We start from the raw sequence: 24,988 nt of genomic DNA on the forward strand, positions 1-24,988 counted from the left end.
CCTGCTCCAGCACAGGCTTCCCTCGGGTCACAGCCCCCTTCGGGATCCACCTGCTCCGGTGTGGGGTCCTGCACGGGCTGCAGGTGGATACCTGCTCCACCATGGACCTCCACGGGCTGCAGGTGGATACCTGCTCCACCATGGACCTCCACGGGCTGCAGGTGGATACCTGCTCCACCATGGACCTCCACGGGCTGCAGGTGGATACCTGCTCCACCATGGACCTCCACGGGCTGCAGGGCACAGCCTGCCTCACCATGGGCTGCACTATGGGCTGCTCCACCGCCTGGAGCAGCCACTCCCCTTCCTTCTGCACTGGGCTGGGGTCTGCAGAGCTGCTGCTCTCACGTGTTCTCACTCCTCTTTCCTACTGCAGTTTCTATTGCACAAGTGGAGAGTTTTTCCCCCCCTTAAATACATTATCCCAGAGATGCTGCCACCATCACTGATGCGTTCAGCCTTGGCCAACGGTGGATCCATCTTGGAGCTGGCTGGCTTTGGCTCCATTGGACACGGGGGAAGCTTCTGGCATCTTCTCACAGAAGCCACCCCCATAGCTCCCCCACTATCAAAACTTTGCTACACAAACTCAATACGTGAGGTATTTTAAAATGTATCAAAATAAAATATTTCCAAATTTATACTCTTAGGCTTTACTGTATTTCCCCATAAAAGGATGTTATTGGCACATACAGTGAGAGACCCCATTGCAACAAACTTGTGCCAACACAGGAAAAGGCAGGCATCACCTAGATGGCAAGTCTTGCAATCTCACTAGAAGGGAAGAGACAGCGGCAGATAGACAGAGGCAGAGGACACAAGAAACCGCAAGATGTTGGTCATCACAATAGCTCTCAGCTCCATGGGATCACAAGGCTTGTCAGGCTCACACACACTGTCACATGAAAAATCACAGCAAAGCAGACCTGCTGGAAGGGCTCGTAGGTGTACTGATCCAGCTGGGACAGTTTTTCTTCAGAGTAGCCCATTCGGTGCTGCGTATCAGATTTGTGACCAAAGCAGTGTAGATAACACACCAATGTTTTGGCTCCATCAAGGCCATCTCTATTCCTCGTGCTGCCCTCCTAGCAGGTAGGCTGGAAGTGAGCGAGAGCTTGGGAGAGGACACAGCTGGACAGTTGACCCAAACTGACCAAAGGCATGTTCCATACCACAGAATGTCATGATCGGCGATAAAACTGGAGGTACTTTCCAAAGTAGCTGTTGCTCAAACACTGGCTGGGCATCGGTCTGCTGATGGGAGGTGGTCAGTGATTGCCTTTGTATCACTTGTTTTTCCTTCCCACCACACCCCCCACCCCCCGCCCTTTTTTTCCCCTTCCCCGATTAAACTGTCTTTACCTCAACCCATGAGTTCTTCTCTCTTTGCCCTCCTGATTCTCTCCTCCATCCTGCTGCGGGTGAGAAGCAAGTGAGCAGCTGGTGGGTGCTTAGTTGCTGGCTGATGCCAGCCCCGCGCAGCAGGAGAGCAGCGATACAGCTTTGTAAGTGCATGTAAGAGCGTGCCAAGCATCATGCATGTATCGACCCCGGAGGTACGCCACCAGGGACTGCTCTGAAGCTGGGCTTTGTGCTGCTGATCATAACCCTTCCAGTCTAGCTGTTCAGCTAGTTTTCAGTCCACCTCAGTGACAACACATTTAGCTCATACTTCCATCAGTTTATCTATGAGGATTTTATGAGAGAAAGCCTTACTGAAGTCTACATAAACATCCAATGTTTCTTCTCATCCATGCAGCCAATCTCCATATCATGGAAAGCTATCAGGTCGGCTAAACATGATTTCAGCTTCACAAATCTGTGCTGAACAAGTCCCAAGTGTCCCTTTTATCCACCCTGAGTTCGAGTTGGTAGCTATTCATCCATAAGTGAGACTGAAAACGATCTCAGTCTTCACAGGCAACAAAAGCTCTGAAGGAAAGGGTAGACCTGTGAGACAGCACAGGGACGGCTGCCGAGCTCATGGGCAAGATCACTGAGAGGTCAGGGTAAAAGAAGTGAGCAAGGCTGAGCAGATCCTGACCTCAAAGCTGAAACAGGCCAGGAAGCCCTTCCAAGGGCAGGCCGGAGGAACAGCAAGAGAACTGTGAGGAGAATTAGGGAAAAGTAGCGCCATGGGGGCCAAACTTCCAAAGCATGAAAAATGACAGTTAAAATAGCAGTTCACCCCCCAAAAAAATAATAATCTGCACATCAATTGAGGTTTTTATAAAATACTTTAGCATAAAGTTTTCCTGGAGCTCTTTTACAGCCACTTCAGTCCCTGGACAGCAATGGGCTCTTTATCTAAAAGGTTTGCTCCTGTCCACAGAACCAGTACAGTTCCTGAGGTTCTCCACGAACACCACGGGCCGGCCTGAACTGAGCTCATCAGATAAGACTATTTATGCTACTTCTGCCAAAGGTAACAGCAAAGCTTCCTATAACTTCATGTTGAATCAAGCAGTATGCTTTTAAAATGAGGTGACCCCTTGTCAGAAAAGTCCCACTCAATGATCTGCAGGGTCATGCTTACCAGCCTGACCACGGAAACCACTGCTGCATCGCTTTGGATTATGAGCTTTAACACGCAGGTGAGGCAGCCTCTAAGACGCGGTGAGGATGGGTAGTGGTTGACAGCATACAGAAGCTGTGTTCTAGTGCAGGAAGCTGTATTGTTAAACAAGCAAACACTTGATATTATTAAAAGTCATCTTTAATAGAATTCAAAAATAGCTATTGAAAACTTTATTTGAAGAAAAATAAATCAATGACAGTTTTTGAAAATCCTGTGGAACAGTCTAGTTCCTTAACATTCGTTTTATTATTTGAAAAGAAAGAAGCAATTTGCATAGCTGGCATGTTAGTTCACCTTTGCTCAAGACAGCTCATAAAAGCATTCTTTTTCTACCAATTTCTGATTCGATCAAAAGTGGAAATGCATACGATTATCCTAAACTAGATCAAAGTGGGTATCTGACTAAGTCTTAAGGCAGCCAAGAATGTTAGTTCAAATTTCTTAGTGTCTGATTTGAAAAAAGAAGAGATGCAACAGCCAGTAGGATAGCTAATGTATGGTACATTACACCTGCTTATATGATAATTCCCTTGAGACAGCATTTTTTATATTTTCCTCCTCATATCAGTATCCCACCCAACCTAACAGTACTAAAAAACACAACAAAAAAAATTAATTCATAATGTAACATCATAAGATCTGAGCAAGGCTGATGAAGCTTTTGATTAACCACTAAGAAATACAGAAATAAAGTGTATGATTTGAAATTACAGAGAAATACTAACACTGGAGTTCTGGTGACACAACTGTAGTACATAAGCAGTTAATACACATCTGAAAATAATGAACTATCCATTAGGAAAAAAAAATCACTGGATTGATCTGATACTGCACACTGTCAGACTTTATTGCATAGAATAGCATCAGTGCAATGCTATTTCCAAGTGGCAAACAAAAATTCAATAAACTGAATAAGAAAAAACACTGAATTCACATATTTTGACATGGGGAAAAGGAGAATCTAATAACTCCTCAAAAGACCTGATCACGTAAATGCTGTTATATTTTATGGACAAATTACTAGTGAGAAATCTAATTTCAAAATCTCCTATGTATTTAAGAGGACTAAACACATAAAGATGGTTCACTGTATAAAGATTTATGGTAGAAGAAGAAAGGCTGTAACAGAAATATTATTGGCCATTAGAATTAAAACTGCGTACTCTTTCTCAGTATTTGAGATAGAAAAATTATGCCATTGGGCACCAGTTGCTTCCCAAATATAATCTTCCCTAAAAGCCTGTGTATTTTGAAAAACAGAGCATCACACAATGCTGTTGGTTTGGGCACTTTGTGAAGACCTTGTATGTTTTTAACTGCACATACATTGCACACTGTAGTACACTGGAGCCTATATAATGGCTATGTGTATATATATATATATATATGCTTTCTACAGGAATCTGCTTAAACCAAATGTTGCCAATATTCACACTAACTTGAACAACACATTTGGAGAAATATTGCTAGGATAGTATTTTGAAAAGTGAATAAAACCAATTTTTGAATCTTAGGTTCAATTTTCAACAGTGACTTTCAAGGCAAAATTGAGGCACGTAACGTTGGACCTTGGCTTTTATGTTTCTCCTGCATCAGTCTGGCCGCTCCCCCTTTTATTATTCATGTGCACAAGCCACAGGCTCCTGCTTGTGAAGCACAGGACAGCATGGCAGCGCCACGCTGGGCAACAAAGCAGCCACTGAGCTGGCCCGGCACGCAGACTCCAGGGTGCTGTAAAACTGTTAGGCAGCACTTGTTGGCTGGTCAGTACAACGTGGGGTATAGAAGGCTTCTAGGTGACACCCACAAAGAAACTTGTAAAGAAAACTTCAGCTAAGATCATGGATGACAGCAAAGGTAGAATCTGGGGCGGGGGGGGGAGATCCATTAAAATGCATTATGGTTTCGTTATGAAGCCAATCCTAACTAAATGACTATTTCTTACTGCTTTAATAGCATATTAATGGCCCTGCACAGACCACATCCATTGAAAGCATATGGCTGAAAAGGGCATGGGAAGTACTGGACAATGCTCAGATTTCAAAGAAACAGCAACCACACAGAAATGTTCAGGCAGTGCAACATGAAGGCTCCATCACAAAATACCTTTTTCCTGACTACTTCTAGCACCACTCCTTAAAGACCTTGTTCCTAAAGAGTTACTGAAGATTTTCTGCTGAAAGATTTCCTAGTAACTTCAGTGGGAGCATGGCCCCTCTATCATCAAACCTGACTTTACAGAGCAGTTAAAAGAAAAAAAAAAAATATGCTGAGCATTCGTGTAAAAGGTTTCTACGCAATGATAAGGAAAAAAAAAAAAGTCACTATGCCACATAATGTTCCCTTTCCTCTGTTCCATTCACTGCCAACACACAAGACAAAATATATCATCTGCAACTCATTCAAAGCAACAGCCGCAACTACAAAGTGACTGAAGGCATCAGTGTAGGGATGTTAAAGGCCACCTGGTGTAAATATTTCTTTAAAGTCATACAATGTACCATGCTCCTTTAAAATAGCTTTGTACAGAGGCAGATTTGGATGTCTGTAATATACGCCTGCCGTATAGAAAAAAATAAAATAAAAGAGGATATTTGTTCACTGACTCAGACAATTTCCATGACATGGTGCATTATGACTGATGCTTCTTAGTAGGGTGTGCAAGGCAGCCTAGAGAAATTTAAAAACATGTGTTGTTTGTCTCAGAAATAAATGTAAGGGAATACTAATAAAAGCTGCATTATCTGAAATTGGGCTGAGCAGCTTAAATCCATTTTTCTGGAGGATATTCAGGAAGCTGGGACTGCCTGCAAAATAAAACTAATTTATTCCTACTATCTACTGCAAAGGAGTAGTTCATCTCCAGTACATCTTGTCTAGAACATAAGCCTCTTTATCCCAACTTTAATCAGGTATCAATGTCCCTTTAGAAGTTCTACATATATTAAAAACTGAAAGTACGTGCGCTTTGGGTTCTTGAAATTATATTAAATGAAGGCAAATGACACGTCGTCAAGACTGCTGTCCCCAAAGGCAAAAGAAAACCTGCTTTCATAGGCCACCAAGAAATCAAACCCACAGTGAAACATATCCCAGATTAGAGTGTGAATGTTTTCCAGATCTTAAACTTGGCACAATTTAATCTATGCTCCCATATGTGAATAAAGGATATGAGACACAAAGATGTGTTTCAGTTTGTATCTCAGTTTCTATTAGCTTTGGAGCCGCGTAACCATGGGCATGACTTACAGAAGGTCAGATCCTGTATCCCATTCACTAAGTAGTGCTTTGGGTTTCAATAAATATGATCTTACTTCATGTGGGTCAGAGCAGCACAGGTGCTCATGTTAAGGCACTAATTCAAGCAGCTAGATCCAAAGGGCACCCAAAGACAACTGAAAAGCGTGAACTGACTGTATACAAAGAACCAGGACTAAGGTCTGCCAGAGAGACAGAACAGAATCCCAAGTTTGTGAAAAAACTTCTCAATACAGCTGAAGTAAACAACCCCACCTAAACTCGTTTTGGAGTTAAAAACCTATACCTTGGTATTAGAAGGCACCTAGTTCAGGAAGTTGAAGCCTTTTCCCATGCTCCCATGCACTAACTTCCTTTGTAAACAAAAGTACAGATCAGCATAAAATACAAAAATATATATTTTAAGCAGTAGCAAAATTTGAGTAACAATTAGAAATTGCTCAAGGAAAGTGCCATATTATTACATGTGCACACATACACATTCCGTCTCAAAAAGGTATGACAGGGAATCCAATAGCCTTAGAATTTCTACCTGTGTTAGTTGGCACGACAGCTATTAACTTCACTTCAGTAACAGGACTGTTACCGGCTTGGCTTCCTTATCAAAAAGAAGTAAGCATTAGGTATCACAGGCAGTGTTCAAGAAGGAAACATCGGCTTGCCAGACAGGGAAGAGGTTCGTACACTCCCTCAGGAGGGAAGAGGTCCCAAGCTCACGCATTTCTACATTCACAAAGACCTGTAATTCTCCTCACGTGCAAAGAGCAGGTTTGGGTGTAAAAGTGCCTGCTGCTCTTCGCCGTCTGTCTCCCCCACCTACTTCAGCAAAGCACTTAAGCATACGAGGATGTGCTTAAAGTTAAGCAAGCACGTCAATTGTTTTGCTGGACTGAATGCATGTGCAGCCCACATCTCCTAAAAGCCTCTCCCACCAACCAACAACAGGAGTTGCATGCAGAGATGGCAGTCGGGGCCAACCAGCTAACGTGGCGCAGACAGCAGTAAGTAGCTGCTTAGGGTTACACCATTTAAATTGTTGACGAGACAACACTGCAAATGTAAGACATAAATGATGTCCCACAGCAACATTTCTAGAAGACTTCCAAAAATCAGGAAAGGATCAAAGCAATCTTCATCCTGCTGGCCATAAATATGCCAGTGGACACCAGCACTCTCACACAGAAAGAGAATTAGGTTTGCTTCTGAATAACCCCAGCAAAATGAAGTCTCAAACATAGACTCCATCTTTGATACACTTACAGTAAAAGCCTTTCAGAGTAAAATGCATGAGAACATCCCGAGGCCTTATTTTCAAACATGATTAGCTTATGTATTGGCAAAAAAATCCACCTAGCTTCTCGTAATGATAAAAGATGACTGACAATTTTCTGGAGTGTTCAGCAGTTTGCGAATGCAGCACTTTTTGGCTCTTGGATCTGCTCTGAAGCCAGCTCCTTTTCATATTATTCCCCATGAGAGCATACAGCTAAATTCAGTATTAATGTTGTGTCATGGCTGCAGAACAGAACAAACCAAGCTCTATACCAAGCTCTGCTTACCAACAACCCAACAGAGAAGCAGCTAGTGTTTCAGAAAAGCACAGTAAACTAACATACACCCCTAAAAAAACAAAGCACGATTTAAAGTTGAGGGAAAAAGGGAGTAGGAACATGGAGCTAGGTTTGTATTTTCTGACTGCTTTCTTGGTAATTCTGTGCTTCTTCAGAAAATAACTTCAGTATGAAACTAACACTTGGAAAGTTTTTCCAGCAGACACTTAAAGAAGTTTTCTGGCACAGCCAGAAATTCACCATATGGGCCAGCCCAGCTCTCCCTGAACGCAGCAGGAGTTTGGTCACTGTAATCGCTAAAGACAGGCTGGTATCTGAACATAAAACTTTCTTTGGATAATTTATGGAAACTTTAGATGTGAAACATGATCAGTTTCCTTTTACAGCACCCAACTGCACAGCAAGTTTACATGAAGGACAAACAGCACACAAAACAAAGAGGCCAACGAAGAGTGCTGAAGCAAGGCTGGAGAACCACCTCGGTGGCAAAGACCGCAATCGCTTTCACAGAAGTCACAAGAGGTTATACTTTGCATTACTTCTGAATTGTAGCTTCTCACCGCTCTTCTCCCTGTTCAGAAAGATTAGTTAACACTAGTTAATGAACTTCCGAGAACCGACCAACAAATTAAGTTTCACAAAGAAAGCATTTTTAAAGGATGCACTAAACTCTGATGCGGATCTTGTCATACACTGCAAAATACTTCCCAGACCGGGTGTTTAAGCCTAGGCATTAATCTTTGTTCTTCTCCCAAAACATCAAAATGTTCTCCGTATATTCAGGCAAATGCTTGGTGAAAGGCACACTTCCACAGACTTAATCTCAACTGTGAGACCCAATGTGCTCACAAACTTCAGTCAAACATTTTTAAAGTAATTTTTCCCCTACCTACAAAGCAACCCCCGTGACAAAGGAATTTGGATGTTTTACCTGGCAGGTTAGCGGCTATGACATTTAAGAGCTAGGTCTCTCATAACTGATGCTTTGTCTGTCACTATTACGTTTGGGAGCTTCAGCACCCTGAATTTGGGACTGCTCACCTCACTTAGCTCCTGCTCCTGTATTCTGCTCCCCTGTTCCCTGAAGAATTGCTACAGAGCCAAGACTAGAAGCCTGGAAAATCGTATTCATTTCAAAAACATCAATGCACAGCAATTGCTCACAGAACAAATTTTTGCATAGGTTCTTTCCCACAGTTGTTTTTTTTGGTTTGGAGGTTTTCATTCCAACTAGGGACATGCAATTTCTTTTTTTTTTTTTTTTTTTTTTTTTTTTTATAAGTAGTATTTTTTAACTGAAATGATATTCAGTTTCCTTTCAAGCCCCAAGATATTAAAAATAAAATAAAATAAAAGATGTAACTTTACAGGCCCGAATGCTTACCCAGCTGTGACACTCAACTAGCTCTGAACAAAGTCAGGTAAGAGAAGCAGCAGCCATGTGAATGTGCTCAGTAGGTGTGTGTATATTAACCCCGGCAGATCTCCTTGCTGGCACTGCTGTATTGGCATCCAAGCCAGCCCTTATACCTATGCCAGCTGTAGTATCTGCCACACAGATAAACTGCAGAGCATGAGGATTCCTTAGACATCTCCTCGCTCCGAACAGGCCATGAATTTGGCTGTCACCATCGCGTAAAATATACACCTTGGGTCACTATGAGAGTGATGGAAACTAACAGACCAAAATAAAAGGACATTCCTGTATTCGATAGGAAGGTGTTCTCTCAGGAGAAAGCTCAGAATCACGTTGACCAATAGCATGCCTATGCTACATAATAGTAGGAATGGTGTCTTGTAAAACAGTATTTGAAACAATCTCTTTCTTAAGGTCAAAGGTTTCTATTGCAGCACTGAATATGTCACACAAATTTTAGTGTTTGAGAATATTAATCAGTATCTTTAAATTAATATTGATTTATTAATTGAGAACTTATGGATACCAAATGTATTTACATAGAATAAAAATATTTATGCATGTGCATTTATATGCAACTTTTTAATACACATATTCATTATCTAACAGCAGTCTTATAAAAAGACTAGGTCTTGAGCATTTCTCCTAGAAACTGAAGCATGTGGAAACTCCTCTTCGCCACAGATTCTAAGTGTTATATGTTTGCCTCAAACAAAAATTGCTTTACTTTGCTGAGCCACTAGGCCTTAAAACATGCTCTACATTAATGGACAGTGTAGTCACATCCGCTAGTTTCCTATTTTAGTTTAAAATTCTATGACTGATCAAACATTTCAGCCTACATAGAATAAATGTGATCTTCATCTAGCTAAAGTAGTACACATCATAGCATATTTGGTTGTCTTTTGTCTTGTGCTAAAACAAACCAACATGAAGAAAATTGCCTGCACAACTTTCTTATGCCTTATCTCAGACCAAGCCCAAATCCTTAATAATGTTTCAGCTGGCTGGTGTAATGAAAACCTATCTAATATCTTCTCCAGCAGCTTGTAATCTTTCTTTGCTTTTCATTTTGCCCAAGAGCTCTGTATATCATTGCCTTTCTCTAAAACACACTCTACACCAAAAAAAAAAAAAAAAAACAACCCAACCCAGACAGCTTTGAAACAGTTTTTCCCATGTACATTTTTTTTACATAACTATAGAAATCAAAACACTTGCATTTTCTCCAGTGAAGGACTCGTAGTTTAAACCAGAAACAGATGCAAAAGATACTTGAAAGATAATCATTAACTTGGTAAATGAACCACAGTGAAGTTCTTTCTTCATTTTGTTGGGCCATATTGAAGCCAATTTATACAAGCTGACAAATAAGTTCTGACAATCCACACCAGCTGAGGAACCAATCCATTAGAACAGTAAACATATTTCGTTATAATGTTGTAAACAAACATTACTATTTGTTACAAAAATTTGGAATGTCAATGTCCAAAAAGGTTGCAATTCAATGAAAAAAGTAAATTTCAGTCTGATGTGTCTTTGTCTTCACTAAAATTTGTCCTATTTCCACAAAAAGAAACTTTATTTTAAACTTCCAAATCACTGAGATCTGTTTGGAATGACTGACACTTACTAGGTTCATAATAGTCCACTACAGTCACTGAAGCATCTTGGATGTTTGCCACTTTGAAGTCTCTCACAGCCGGAATATCCACACAAACCTGTGTTTCATTTAGCTAGAAAAACAAGAGAAACATCCTGAGAAGCCAGGTGATGGTGGTTTCATGGAAGAAGTAAGGACTTCTAGCTCAGTGGTAGTTCATTTAATTTCTGAAGACTTGGAGTCAGGATGCATATAAAGTTGCTTACCTCATTTGTAGTAATTTTGGCCAAATTACAGACTTCTTGAAATGTCTGCCTTCTTATGTATGATTTTTAAGAGGCTTAATCTAGAAACCCCTTAAAAATATAACTGAGTTGTACCTATCCAGTCAGTCTCGCTAAAAGAACAGTGAAACTGTTAAATCAATGTGAATAGCAGATGTTAGTTTACCCAAAGAATACAATGTCTTTCCAAATTTAAACCAAACAATGGCAGAGTCAAGATTAACATCGTTACAAACACATTTCTTGTTATTTTCAACTTACAGAGTCTAAATATAGATTGACTTTTCCATTGTCCTTTTCCATCTTCTTAAATGTATTGTCTAATAGAATGAAATCTGGTGACACAGAGAAACCACTGAGTAAGCCAACCTCCATGAGGACCATACCACTACTTGGAGCTGTGCTGGAACCCAAGTACCTTTTCAAAACACAGAGACAAAGGAACTTTTAGTAGAAAACCAGTAATCCACTCCAAAGAAACTGTTTGATCATTAAATCCCAACTATAGAAGCAATAACGCTTAAGAATACTTAAAAAACAAATGGAAAAAAATGCCAACAAGAAAATTTCTAACAATAAAGAGATAATAATAGATTTCTCTATTATTCTGCCTGATAATTTCAACCACATATGCAAAAGCAGGTTTAGCACTGAGAAAACTACAGTACATAAATCGTATGAGAGACCACACTGACACCACTAGGAGCTTTTCATTGGCATCTATAAGTGCAGGCTTACATCACAAATATGCAGGAAATATTGCAATTGAATACCTTATAAAAGAAGTAATTAAGAAACTGCTGTAGGAACTCTTGAACAGAAATTTAAGTATTTCCTATTATGGATGCATTGTTTTGCTTTTATTCATTTTTGGAGGATGAGGTAAAGGTATACACCAAAAAAGTCTCCCAAATCTTTATATTTCCTTCATACAAATTGATAGTTCCATTAATAAAGTCATCATCAGATTATTTCTCAAAGTTCCATTTTTAAAATGCATAGCTATGTTATTCATCCAGTTTTGGAAAAAGAAGATTTACTAAGTTGAGTTCCTTCTTTTTTCATACATGCTGCTTATCATTACATCTTCTTCCAATGTGAAAATCAGATGCTGGACTAAAAAGCTTTGCTCTGTTGAGCAAGCCTTACATACTATGGTGCAAAACAGAACTATCAAAATATATTTATGGTCTGTGCTACAGTGATACCTGCAAAAGATTATTACTTTAAATGAAGCAAATGGCAGAAGAGTTTCACCCCCTTGGCACAGAGGGTAAATGAGCATTGTTGTACGAGAATAGAAGTTTCTCCAATCCTCATTTTAAAGGCTTGACAGTAGTTGAAAGTTATTAAACTAATTCTTTGTAGAGCTGGATGGTTTAAAAAAAAAAAAAAAGGGAAGACTTGCTTTCAAAGCAATGCTGTTAAGCCTGGCAGCATGGCTGATTAAATGCAGATATGACTTTGAAAGAAATACAGCACAATTGCTGACTTCAGTTGGCTCATGAGATTAGAAACAAATGAAACCATCTGCTGGATGATGTGCTGTGCCAAAGTAGCTGCTATTGAAAACAAATAACTGAATTGGAACTGGATGCAATTATTTCTGCATAATTACTAATAAGAGGGGAGGAAAATACCCAAGCTGCCTATCAAAATACCAACAGGTAACTAAACGCGCTTGGCATTGTCAAGAAGTGAGTAAGATATATCCCTAGAAATTATGAGGATCTGGCTGTCTTAACAAAGAAGAGAGACAGTCTTGGGGGTGGGCCCTGGTATTGTCTCTTCAACTCCATGGCCTCTTTAAAAAGAAAAAAAAAAAGTCACCATGCAAGAATGACCAGTAAAAGAAAGAAAGAAGACTTAAAACTTGTACCTGAAGAGAACTGAGAATGTTTTGAGTTAAATTTTATGTTTCAGCTCTTTCAGCAATATAAGAGCTGTGTGAGACCCTCTCATAGATAATGCAAAAGAGGAGAAAATACAACCAAGCTAGTGTACACAGAAAGCATAAACAAGACAGTGAGTAGAACCATCAGCTGTTTCCCAAGCCTGGAAATGGTATGCAGGCAACGAGACTGACCAAAGGAGACACGGGCAGCCCTGGGTATTTGACTCCCAGACAGTGAGTTAGCTTCTCTAACCAAGAATCAGTTCAATTTGAATGAGACAACATCTGCTCCAGTGTTGTCAAAAATGATACCTAGTTGAGATGACCGTGATCAATCACTAACAAGCTGGTGAAAAGGTGGAATATTCTGCAGATTAGAGAAAGAAAAAAATTGTAAAGCTGCAGCCTCTGTTACCTGACTACACATACCCACAGCTAGCTAAACCGGTGGAGATTTCAGCAGTCTTTCTGTATCTGCCTGCTTTGGTTTCTCTACCAGAAAGCTACATCATGCTGTAAAGATTATAAGTAGACCAACCTGAAACTAATTAAAGAATTTGAGATAGATAATGCATATATTATATAAAATATATAAGCAGAAAAAAAAAAATAAGAGGATGACTAGTCTATCAAGCTAATCAACCAGAGATGAAGTCTCAGCCTAAATAACAGAAACACACTTACTAGAACTTATACCAGTTCACTTTCCATTACAAGAGTTGATGAATCTTAATGTTCCAAATATTCTCCTGGGGCAGTTTTATAATGCCACTAGATTTTCCCCTATCCTTTGAATACTTTGCAATTAAAACATCATCACCCTAGTGCCTTCCCAGAGAAATGGAGCCCTTCCTGTCTGTACTCCTGAGCCAAAGGTCTTAGCCAGAAAATCAGAATGCTCAGCCAAGACTTATCCCAGACCCAACATGTAAGCTCTTTACATGTCAGGAATTTGTGCTAGACTGTAGAAAGCTGCTGACACTTCACAGAAAACTTTAAAAGAGAACAAGCCCATTCTATTTCAAGAGCTCTCATGGATTCTAGTGTCCTTGGCCACCATCTGTATCACTGAATTTGTTACCAGAAACACATAAAAACCGGGCTCTGGCTTTGTGCCTGCTGGATATTTCCCAAATTAACTCAATCCTCTCTGTGCTAAAATCATATCCACTATAGCTGATTACTTGTATAATGGTGTCACCTAGAGGCTCCATCTCCAGTCACATCTTCCTTGTGGTAGACTGAGCATAAAAACAGTTCCAGGCATATGGTGTTTAAAGTTTAAACAAATAACAAAAAGAGGATGTGGAGGAAATGAATGTAAGAGTAATCACAGTAGATCAGGTGGTACTTTGCAAATCTTGCATTTGCATTTACAACGGACCCATCAAAATGTCACAAGACGAAAACAGTGTTTCTAGAGGAAGTATTCACAGATTAAATCCTAAAATACAAAGAATGTAGTCATCTCAACATCCTTGTAGATAATAAAAGGTAGAAGACTAAACCCACAAATATATAGATACAATGTCCTATAGGGTTTACCGTCAAATAAGCAGTGCTCTTAACTACAATAAGTGCATACTGAAGAAACTGCCAGAGAACAAACACCTTCATGTATTTCAAAGAAATACATGTTTAAACACTCTCTCAGCAATTAAAAATGAGGCAGCAAAGCAGTCAAAGAAACAACCTGATTTAATGGCTGGCTGACCTAGGAATATGCAATATGACTCTTCATCGTCACCTGTTCTCATCTAATGCAAATTCTATCCAGGTAACATCTTGTGGCTGTTCTGTGGTCTCTGACATGATACTTCAGCAGTCTCAGCTCAGTTCTTAGTAGGTATTTACAGAACAAGAAACATCATCCCAGATGGACCCCCGTCCTCCTGCCTGTCTTATTCAGCAGAAATAGCATCAGTCTGGCTGGAAAACTCATCACCTCTTTCAAATCTAGAGCGATGCTTGCATTATATTACATTACCATATTCATAAGACATACTGGTAAATGAAAGACCACAAAGATACTTGCACAATAAGACAAAACCCCAGCTGAATTTATCATAAATTTATATGAATTTGAATTTATCAAAATATGGATTTTGGTTCCTGCCAAAATTGTTCTGAGCGAAGTTTATTAACAGAGATGACCAAAGAATGATTACTTCTATTCCATGGTGCTTTCAGCACTTCAGAACTTCCTTCTCTCTTTACAAAAAAAATAGATCTACTTCTAGATCAAAAGCAAAGCATTCTATTCATGAAAGGTAAGAGTAATGGGCAGTTGTCACAGTCTGCTACCAGAAGTTAGAATGTGGAAGACATCGGTTCAGTTTTCAAGTCTGTCCACAGTTCTCCATATAGCTAAGAAGCACTTGCACCAAAGAAGCCTTTGAGCATTTTCTTGTATTTCACACAAACCCTGCCATGCACCTCAGATATTTAGGGTACCACAACCTTTATGCATACCAGTAAAAGATATCACCTGGCCAGCAACAATTTTGCACAAAAGATCTATTTATTGACTTAGGAATTGCTTCTTAGTTTAACTACTGCTGGTTTTACAAAGCAATTTCTTTATTCTCTTTAGTTATATGTTTATATCCCATACATTGGTAAATCCATACAAACAAATGGGTAGTTAAGCTGATTTTAAATCATTTAAAAGATGTACAGACAAAGAGGTGTATGAGATGCTTCAACAAAATTACCTACCTTGTGCACACATTCAAGGTCAAATGGTTTTTATCATCTTTATCATCCTTTACATCAACATTCAAGTCAAAGGCTTCTTGTTTTCGGACAGACCTGAGCCTCTGACCGGTGTGTTTTGTGTTGTAAATAATATTGAGCTGTGGATTGCAAGTAGAGACATTAGGTTACATATTTAAAGCGAATCTGTGTGGTTAAAACACTTCCTAACACTATAGTGCCAGGGGAGTGCTCACAGGAGACAGGATATACATGGCCTTCTATATGACAGTCACACACATGAGATTCTTAGGAATTCTCCGAAAGAACTATCCCTTCTGAAGACTTCGTAATGCAGCAGAGAACCCATATAATTAGCAGGACACAACTCAGGCAAACACAAGGGAGCTGTAGGAGAACCAGCAATTTTCTCCCTAGTTGCCTGCTGGTTTATAATGTGTGCAGCTACTTCCTGACAGTGAAATGGGATGAATAAAGGCAAACTTCAGAGAGCAACACCCACTGGGTTAAAAAAGACAGGCTGTATATGAAAGCAGAGCAAGAGCAAATACATAGCATATGTACAGAATTTGTCTTCAGTCTTCATTTCACAGCATTCATACACACAAAACAGATGAGGAATAGCACGGTACTCCAAGCTCAGAACAACAGTTTCCTTGCAGTTAAGTAAGCAGTTTCATCATCTTGTTCGTCTGTGCAAAGACAAAGCTACGGTCTTCAGTCCACCCCAAGGACAGAGCTCTCACCCCTTGTGCTCAACAATGCCAAGCTCTGCTAAGCAGGCCAAGAAGTATGGCAGGATGTCCGGTGCAGGACAGTGACATTAATATAAAATAAGCTCATCTGCTAGGCACAGTTTGAAGAGTTTCCAATTCTTCTAGTGTAGACGTGCATAAAATCCTTGAAACGGTTGTAGAAGAGTGGCAAAATCAGAAGCCCTTAAAAGAGGTCTGAATAATTAGGAGATAGCCTGATTATCTCAATATCCTATAAAACTGTCAAGAGCCAAAGCAGAAATGCTGCAACTGGAATAGAGCCCACCAATCAGCACTCTCACATTACCAGCCATGACAGAATATTATGCAGTAAAAAAACAGGCTGTACTGCCTACAGAACTGAATTTGATGAGGTAAAGAAACAGCTGAATTATTACCTGCAGTGTTTCTTTAAAACTGCCTTAGTACCAGACTAGAGGATGACAAGTGGGTGACCATTAAATGTATCTATACAGGATGCAGAAAATAGGGTGAATCCTGATGTAATAAAGTTTGCTGATTATACCAATTTATTTGAGGTAGCAAAGAGTTGCAGAATGAAAGAAATTTTACGTACATAATAATGGGGCTTGAACTGATTACTACTGGATCTGTTAACCATTTAAGAAATGGTAAATTAGATGAAAATTCAGACGTAAACAGTGAAGTTGGAAGAAGGACACAGTAAAGGTCTATAGACTAATGACCTGCATTGGGAAAGATGAATGAATAGAAAACAGTTTTTCATGCAATGCAAGATTAAATTGTGGAATTCCTTCCCACAAGATGCTGCAGATACTAAACTGTACAAGCATTCAAGGGCAAAATAGACAACTTCATGGAACCAAAATTTCCTAAGCCCACAGAAACTATCTTCAGCTGAAGGTCTCAAATAATACAGGGTACGAGGCAGAAGACAGTCAGGTAATGTATTACATGTATTTATCTTATTATACTTTCTCCTGAGCATCCACTTCTGGCTGTTGTGGAAAACAGAACACTGGGCTAGACTGAGCTTTGCTCTGACCCAACACAGTCACTCTTACACCTTCTATCAAAATACAAGAACACGTGCAGCAGACTCAAGTGGAGAAAGGTACTGCTTCTTCATGCAATACACCATTAGCTGCAGAACTACTTGCCATAAGAAGCTGTGGTTGTTAAAAGTTAAGAAATACTTTAAAAGTTACATATTTATGGAAGAAAAAAAGAACCTATCAAGAAACCACCTACCCAGCCAGAGAAAGCACACAGAGATGAACTGTGGATTGGGAAGGCCCCGTATAGCAAATTGATGAAAGGCAAGAGGGCATAGCATTGAGATATCGCTTCATGCTTGCCCTGTTCCAGTAGCCTTCATTGGTCATCCTCTCTCTACTGGTCCCTACGGGATACAGGATAATGAATAGGATCAGTTGCCTCAACACATCTGCTCTAGCCTACTTCTGTACTTACACTCCATAAAAGACAGAAAAAATGAAATTTAACTTTGAGAAAACATTCTAATGTGCTTCAGGCTAACTAACACCTGATGCGATGTTAATGGTAACTGCAGCATCCCTTTGCTGTGGCACAAATGGGACACCACCTCTGACAGAGGACGAGAGAATGGGTTGCAGACTCAGCACTTCAGTGTGATGAATCAGAAAGCTCAACTTTCAAAACCCTAGAATGACAAAATCGAATACAAGAAACTAAGAAAATATTTACTATCAAAGAATAGTTGACATTACTTGGCAAAATCGTAATTTTCACCAACAATAAGTTTACACAGTTTTCACATACAAACTAATATTCATCATCTGTTCCCTTTGTCATCAAGATAAAACACATGGCAGGGCAGAGGGAGGAATCTTCTTTGATTTTTGGTAGAAAAAGAAAACCAGAAAGTAGCTCAAATAACTCCCCTTGCAAGACCCCAACATGTATTTTGCTTGGCTAGGGATAAAGGGAATGAAGAGTGCCTCTGGAAAGCCATAGTCCCTTCACAACAGTTTCTGGCAGCTAATGGAAAACTGTCAGTCCAAATTTAAAGGTGTAACAGGGGGCTGTCCAAGTTATAGGTTAGCAAGTCGGTTATAGGCTAGCAAGTCTGTGCAAACAGGAGTCTTTAATTTCTGATTTTTGCTTTTGCTGCTACATCTTTCATTCCTTGATATGAAAGTTATGCTCTTTCTTTCAATCCACACACACAATTCCTGTTGCCCTGCCTTGCATCACTGAATTTAGCATGCTGTATGAATACAGAGCCAGTCCTGCACAGGCATTCAGGACAACCATCGTGCAACAGCGAAGATTTATCCTGTAAAACTACTCTGCAGGAGAAGGCAGTACCAAGGATGAAGCCAATCTAGAAAGCCTGCCAGTTAAAGGCATGCAGAAATTTTGGTGAAGACAAGCTGGCGGTGCCTCAATGATATGTCATCACAGAAACAAAGCTGTTTTAACTTTTGCCAGAAAAAGCTAATGAATGGGAATTTACTGCCAATGAAGGATGTCTGAAACCACATACTGAACAGGTCAATCAGCTAGTATTTTCATGGAATAAATTATTGCTGTTATAGTCTGACTTTCCCTTCCCGATTTCTCATGACAAGGAAGGAAAAATCTTTTTCAAAACAGAGTTTAAATTAAAGCCTCCTTCTTTATACACTCTTACTATACCAGTAGGGACAAAAACTAGCACTAAATCAATGAAACAAGCAACTGCATTTCTTCTTAACCCTTTTAAGAAGCAGCTGCCAAAGCTAGAGGCAGATCTGGTCCAGTCTTGTCACACTGCAACCAGTTCTGGTGAGAGGCCCAAGAAGAGAAAACTAAAAGCTAATTTTCTGCATGGGACAGATGCTTTTAACAGTATCTGACCCAATCAACTGCACCAGGTTTCAAAAAAGTGACTCAATTTATAATACTCTAATCGATTTCTCTTTCCCTATCCTTTTTGTTTTTCAACTAGCAGCACAAATGTGCTTGACTGAGGGCATGAATTCAGTGAAATCATCTCCAATATTTTTCTGCCCCTTTTTGACTACTTAGTATCCACTCAAAGTGTAACGGAGAAATATGTGTGCGTTTCACAGTGTACCTTTTCCAGTACCATTACACTGATTAACGTTCAGCCTAAGTCCGGTACAAATACACTGAGTGGAAAAAACTGTCAGATTCTCAGTGATGAGTAACAGGTTTTTTTCCTCCTTCTCTCTCTATACACTACCAAGAGATCAAGGAGATCTCGTTCACCCATCCACTTTGCCCATACCCATCCTCCTTGAGCCTTCCAACCCTCTCCCTCATTGCTAGTCCTGGATTTCAGTAGTTTTTTTTCTTCTAGAAAGCATGGGCCATGCCACATTTTTGAGGCATTTGCCAAGCCCAGCAGACAGCAGAGAGGTATTTCTTCCATGACTTTCAGCAGGCCACCTAGGGAAGACTGCTTCTTTGACTCCTTTCTCTGGAAAGTGCCTTTCGTATACCCTAAACCTACAATCATCCTTTCTTTCTTTCTTCTTGCAGAGAAAGTGTCTTAGGTCTTCTGTGGAATGTGCTCACATAATGAAGGGATAAGCTAGGAGACTTTGTTGACAGCAGGATCATAAAGCTACACATAAACGTCTGCTTTTGCAATTATACTATCCAAAATAAATACATTTTATGTGATCCTGCAGGGTCAAGAGTGAATGCACTGCCAACTTGCACACACAGATAGTGAGATTTCACAAGATATAAGGTGGGGTTGTGGGTTTTTTTCTAAGAATCCACTCTGTTGGGAAAGCAGCCTTTTCCATTAATGGACCAAATCTTGTGTTCTGTGATATTTAAATGAATTACTGTTTTGACACGCCATATTTGGCCAGAAAGTCAAATCCCAGAACAGTGAATCTCACCACTGTACTTTGGCAGGCCTAAGACAATGAAACCCAGCTGAAGGAATGTGATCGCAATGTCACATGCTATCTGATTTATTACATGTGACCTAGATCTAGCTTGTATCTGGGAAAAAGATCAATCTCATTCAAATGACATCAGTGCTCTTTCTTTCAGAATACCAGGCCTACCAAAGGAAGCAGAAGGCAAGAACCGACCTGAGCAAAGAAAAGGTTTTGGAGAAGCTACTACAGAGTGTTAAGTACAGTATTTTGAATCAAGTCACAGCATCTCTGACTCAAAGCTGCAGGAAAAAAGGCGACAGCACAGTGACCTAAGCATATAAGATAATCTGGCAATGGTTTCCGAACACCAGTTACTTGGGAGCATATTTGTATGTTCATACAACAAACCAGGAACTTTAACCATGGAGTCAACTACTGGTTATTCTGGGTGGAGGACTTCTGCTCAGTCCTCACCAGACACACTGGTTTGGATGTGAAATTTTCCTGCTGGCAAAAACATAATTGGAACCAATGTGCTTCCACAAAAGGCATTCATTTTAACAAATCGGCGTCTTCCAGCAAGAAACAACTTGCTGAAAAGTTTTTGATCTGCTTGCCTGGCAAATAACTTGTCTTAATATCAGGGAAAATTTCTCAACAACGATTAAGGTTAAGTAGCCCTAACTGTTCTGGAACCCTACTTTGTTGCATTCCACATACACACACACTGTAACCACAGACGTGTGAATGCAGTCCTGCTGAGATGTTCATTCCTATCTGGGCCTGCAGCTCTGAATCTAAGTTATACTCCGAAACTTTTGAACTTTGCTGTAAACTTCATTTGCACTTCTGGGAATTAATAAACACGGGTCATGATTTACGGCACTGCGGGTTTTGCAGACTGGTGCTGAATGAACGAGGCGTATCTCTAGCTGCTGTTCACTGCTGATAAGCAGCTCTGAAGGTTTCTTCGTAAAGGTCTTTTATCAAAAGCATATTTACCAACCATCACCATGCTTTTTTGTTTCCCAGACACATAAGAACACCAAAGTGAAGGTCAGGTTGGAAGGAACTTGAGATGGAGTCTGACCTGGCATAAAACTCTGAGATGATTAAAAGCAGCCCAAGTTCAGTTTTCCCAAGTACAGCTAGAAGGAGTCTAGTAGGAATTCTCTGCTTTTGTGATACGCTCAGCAATTGTGAGTTTATCTATATACTTCAAATAAAATGAGTCTCTCATGCTTAGAGGCTAATATTTCTGTATTACCCATAGCTTTTCAAAAGCCATCTTTTTCACCTGTGTGGTTCTAAGCCACTATCATGGACAGGACAGCAGGGAAGAGACACCCATTAGTGGCCATATCAAATCAGACCCAATACTGTCATCTTCTCACATTATGTTTGTCATAGGGTTAGAGAAAATCTTGGAGGCAGAATAAGATTTCCTGTTATCAGGAAAGAGCAGCTGAAAAGACTGTTTACAGTTTCCTAGTTCTAAATAGAGTATGAGCTGATCCCAGCTTAATTTGTTTAAATGTAAGTAAAGATGTTTGAATTCATACTACCAAAAGAGTCTTTCACAGGACAGGCGGAGAGGGGACCACTATACCTCCTTCCATTCCTCACCACGCCCCCACTTCTGGCTGATGCTAAGCATCTATTACTGCTGGCAGTTTGCAGGATCCTTTGACTCCGTCGTTCACACTATTTGAGAACAGTGTAAAAATTGCTGGAGATTCTGGCTGTAACAGTCTTTTATTTTTTCACTTTCACAACATTGTTGTATTGTGCTTCAATAAAAGGAAAATAATGCTAATAACTAGCAGTGTAATCTTGTTCTGTACTGGTCTGTGCCTTACCATGCTTTACCACAGGTTCTCAATGAGGCACTCCTGCCTGGTCCACATGCCTTTTTTTTCACTCTGACCTTCGCGCCTGCCAATGTATCACTGCAGTGCTTTGTCTTACAGATGGACACTGCATTTCTGCAGGTGGGCAGGGCTGTTTCGATATGGTCCATGAAGTGCCCCAGAACTGCCAATCATCCAGCAGTATTAAAAAGTCCAGGCCATTAGACATAAACAATCACATGAATATGTCCATTCACAATATTTGGTTCAGAGCATTCTTCAATTAGTGAAGTACTTTGGTAGTGATTTGAGACATTTCAGAAGATTGTTCTTATTAGCATGTTTGATAAAGCTCCAAAACACACCTTCCTTATAGAAAGCATATTTTTAGCAAGAATAACTGCACTGTGTACCTGAAAGACAGCAAATCCTACTCCTTGCGCTGCCACTGTAATTGTCATTGGTTGTGCAGGGGCAATCTGAAAGAAAGATAAGCAAAACAGTATTTTCAAAGTACTTTCAGTTAGCAGACTTTACAAAAGTATTCCTCGCTTTCTACAGTACCTCCTTGGTCTGAAGCAGAAAACGGTTTTGAGTATCAATTGAAAATGTTTCTGGCATTTTCAAAGAAGGTGCTGTCACTGTCACATCCATTTCTGTTTTGCTTGCAGTAGTGAGAGTTGCGAATAGACTCAAGGCTTGCAGAGCCACCACCGTGTCCTGTTGAGAGAAACAAATCCTGCATTGAAGAAGCCGCCTGCACAGAGAAGTTCCTGTTCATTGGCCATGCCTCGGGGACCTCACAGTTCCTGCATTATCCCATTTGTTGTTTATGCTGGAGTCTTCATGCAGCCACCTCCACACCTCCACTGGGATTCCGCTGGTATGAAGGATCCCAGCACAGAAAAGGGATGGCAACACAGGACAAGTTAGCTACTGTGACATACAATGGAGAATGAACTGGGAGCCAGCTAAGGAAGTTCTCCTCTTGTGCACGCTATGTGGAAGACCTGCCATGGTGGTAGACACAACAGTCAGAATCACATACCATGTGAAGAGTGAAGAGAAAGCCAATGAGGAAAGCAATCTGCTTTCTAGATTTATTTGGTGACTATGCATTAAATATCCAATACTGCACAGGAGTTATTCAGGGTACCTGACCACTGAAGCAAAAGCTACAGGTCTGAAAAACTATTAACATTTATTAAAAAAATAGCCTGAAATGAGTTTTTATCGTACCCCTGGAAACAATTTCAAAGGTATTCAGCCCATTTTTTAAACTCCATATTTGAACTAAAGGTTTTGTGCAATTGTTTAACCACTGCAGAATATGTTTAAAAACACAGTATCATATATCTATACGTAATTTTTTCTTTTCTTTGTGTATGATTGCAGGCTTAGCTCTCCAAGTTTTGAATACAAGAGGCAGTTTTTGAATATTTGGTCCATCACAGCTTAGTGAATGATAATTTTAACATCCACTGTTTTCTAGAAAAAAAAAATTATGTCTCTAACGCTTCTCAGGGATTTTTGCTGTTATGTAATTCATTTTGCACCTATTTTTAACCAGTGACAGTGAAGGAATTGGCTTGCAGGCTCAGCATACAGAGAGAGGTGGTTTGTTTATTCTTAGGTCACTTCTAGTAACAAAATACTAACATAACAGAAGCTTTGATGAGCTATGACATGGTGATTGTGCCATACCTGAAGGTGCCAGTATGTGCTGCCTATTCACTCTAAACTATTAGAAACCACTCTCCTTCCCATGCCCCATCCTTGTCTGAGATGACCTGCTTCGCTGATTTCTTAAAATCCAGAAAGATCAGCTGATTAGCAGCAGTGCCAAAGTTGCTGGTGCGCTGAACCACTACAGCTGAGATCCCACCTCCAGTGCTTAACATGGTGTGAATGAAGATACAACTAATGGGCTACAAAAACATTCAATAGTCTGGAGTAAGTGGCTGACTTTTTCAGTAGGAGGCTAATATTTACCCTGAAATAGTATCTTCAAGTACTTCTTTGCATCTGAATGACTCTGCCCTTACTCAGCCCACTCACATGTCAGTTTGTGATGAAGATACACAGCTTGGAAGCCCAAACTGAAAAAACTTCTTTCACACTGAAGGGAATGAAACTACAGTGACCTATCACATCTATATGTCTGATCTATCTTACAGACCTAAGGGGCTCTAAGATCTTGTTGGAGAATCTGATCTTAATCAACTGAAAGCAGAAATACGCTTGCCCTTACCTAAGCTGTGAAAACCAAGGAATACTGTGAAGCGCTTTTTCCAAGTCCTTACAATTACATTTCTCACATTTACATTTCTCACCCTAAATTCAGAGTTCAAAATATCTAGAAATGCTATCTGACATTGCTGAACATGACTTCAGAGCTCTTCCACATCCTAGGCTCAAAAGACTCCCAGAAACACAGGTGAAAAACAAGAAGGCAAAGAACCACCTACAGAAAAGATAAATGTTCCCCTTGGCATGCTCTAAAGCAGGAGGCATACCCAAGACTTTTCACCAGGACATATTCACATCTGAAACATAAGGTACACAGCTCAGTATGACAATGCTGTGTCAAATACACAACCTGAAAAGTTAGGAAATATGGTCTCAAGCCAGACTCACAGGCCCACCCCTCTTGCCCAGCAACACAGGCTTTGCAGAATTTGCTACTCTTTCCTACCCTTTAAAGCTACATTCATATATATGCTACTTTTTGTGTGAATTGTATTCCTATATATATGAAACATGTACATTTTATGCCCAAACATTAAAAGTATTATAAAGCAAAATATACTGATTGCAAATTCAGAGTAAACTATACCATGTATACAAATTGCAAGAAGTTATCCTAATTTACAAAACATCACACATGCAACAGATTACTTTCCTACTTACTGTTTAAAAATATATTAAGTTTCTAATGCAATAAACTCATGGAAGGAAACACTTCAAACATTTTTTTTTTAAGCAATCTTAGAAGTTAACGAAAAGTATGGAGTCATTTCCATAAATTAAAAGAAGGCATCTGGAGAGACACTGTAGTAATTCTGAAATCAAAATAGCTTAGACCATAGAAGAACAAAAGGATTAAATTCATTTCTCAACTTCACCCTCAAGGGTAAATGGTACGCTGCTGGATTTTCAAACTTTACAAGTAAAAATTGTTTCTGAAGAATACA

At 39.9% G+C, this 24,988-nt stretch overlaps 1 protein-coding gene across 1 annotated transcript in view; it reads right to left on the reverse strand.

Annotated features, from left to right (window-relative positions):
- Positions 1–2,700: 2,700 nt before the first annotated feature.
- Positions 2,701–24,988, reverse strand: part of CD109 (CD109 molecule) — an 86,076-nt gene continuing 63,788 nt past the window's right edge. Inside the window, exons 28-33 of the mRNA XM_040598822.1 lie at positions 22,359–22,514; positions 22,208–22,273; positions 15,324–15,460; positions 10,973–11,129; positions 10,458–10,560; positions 2,701–7,978 (exon numbers count right to left, since the gene is read on the reverse strand). Of these exons, the coding sequence (XP_040454756.1) occupies positions 7,788–7,978; positions 10,458–10,560; positions 10,973–11,129; positions 15,324–15,460; positions 22,208–22,273; positions 22,359–22,514 (810 nt within the window). The 3' untranslated portion in view covers positions 2,701–7,787. The remainder of the gene's footprint in view (positions 7,979–10,457; positions 10,561–10,972; positions 11,130–15,323; positions 15,461–22,207; positions 22,274–22,358; positions 22,515–24,988) is intronic.

The sequence above is a fragment of the Falco naumanni genome, chromosome 6 (genome assembly GCF_017639655.2).
Source record: "Falco naumanni isolate bFalNau1 chromosome 6, bFalNau1.pat, whole genome shotgun sequence".
Lineage (NCBI taxonomy): Eukaryota > Metazoa > Chordata > Aves > Falconiformes > Falconidae > Falco > Falco naumanni.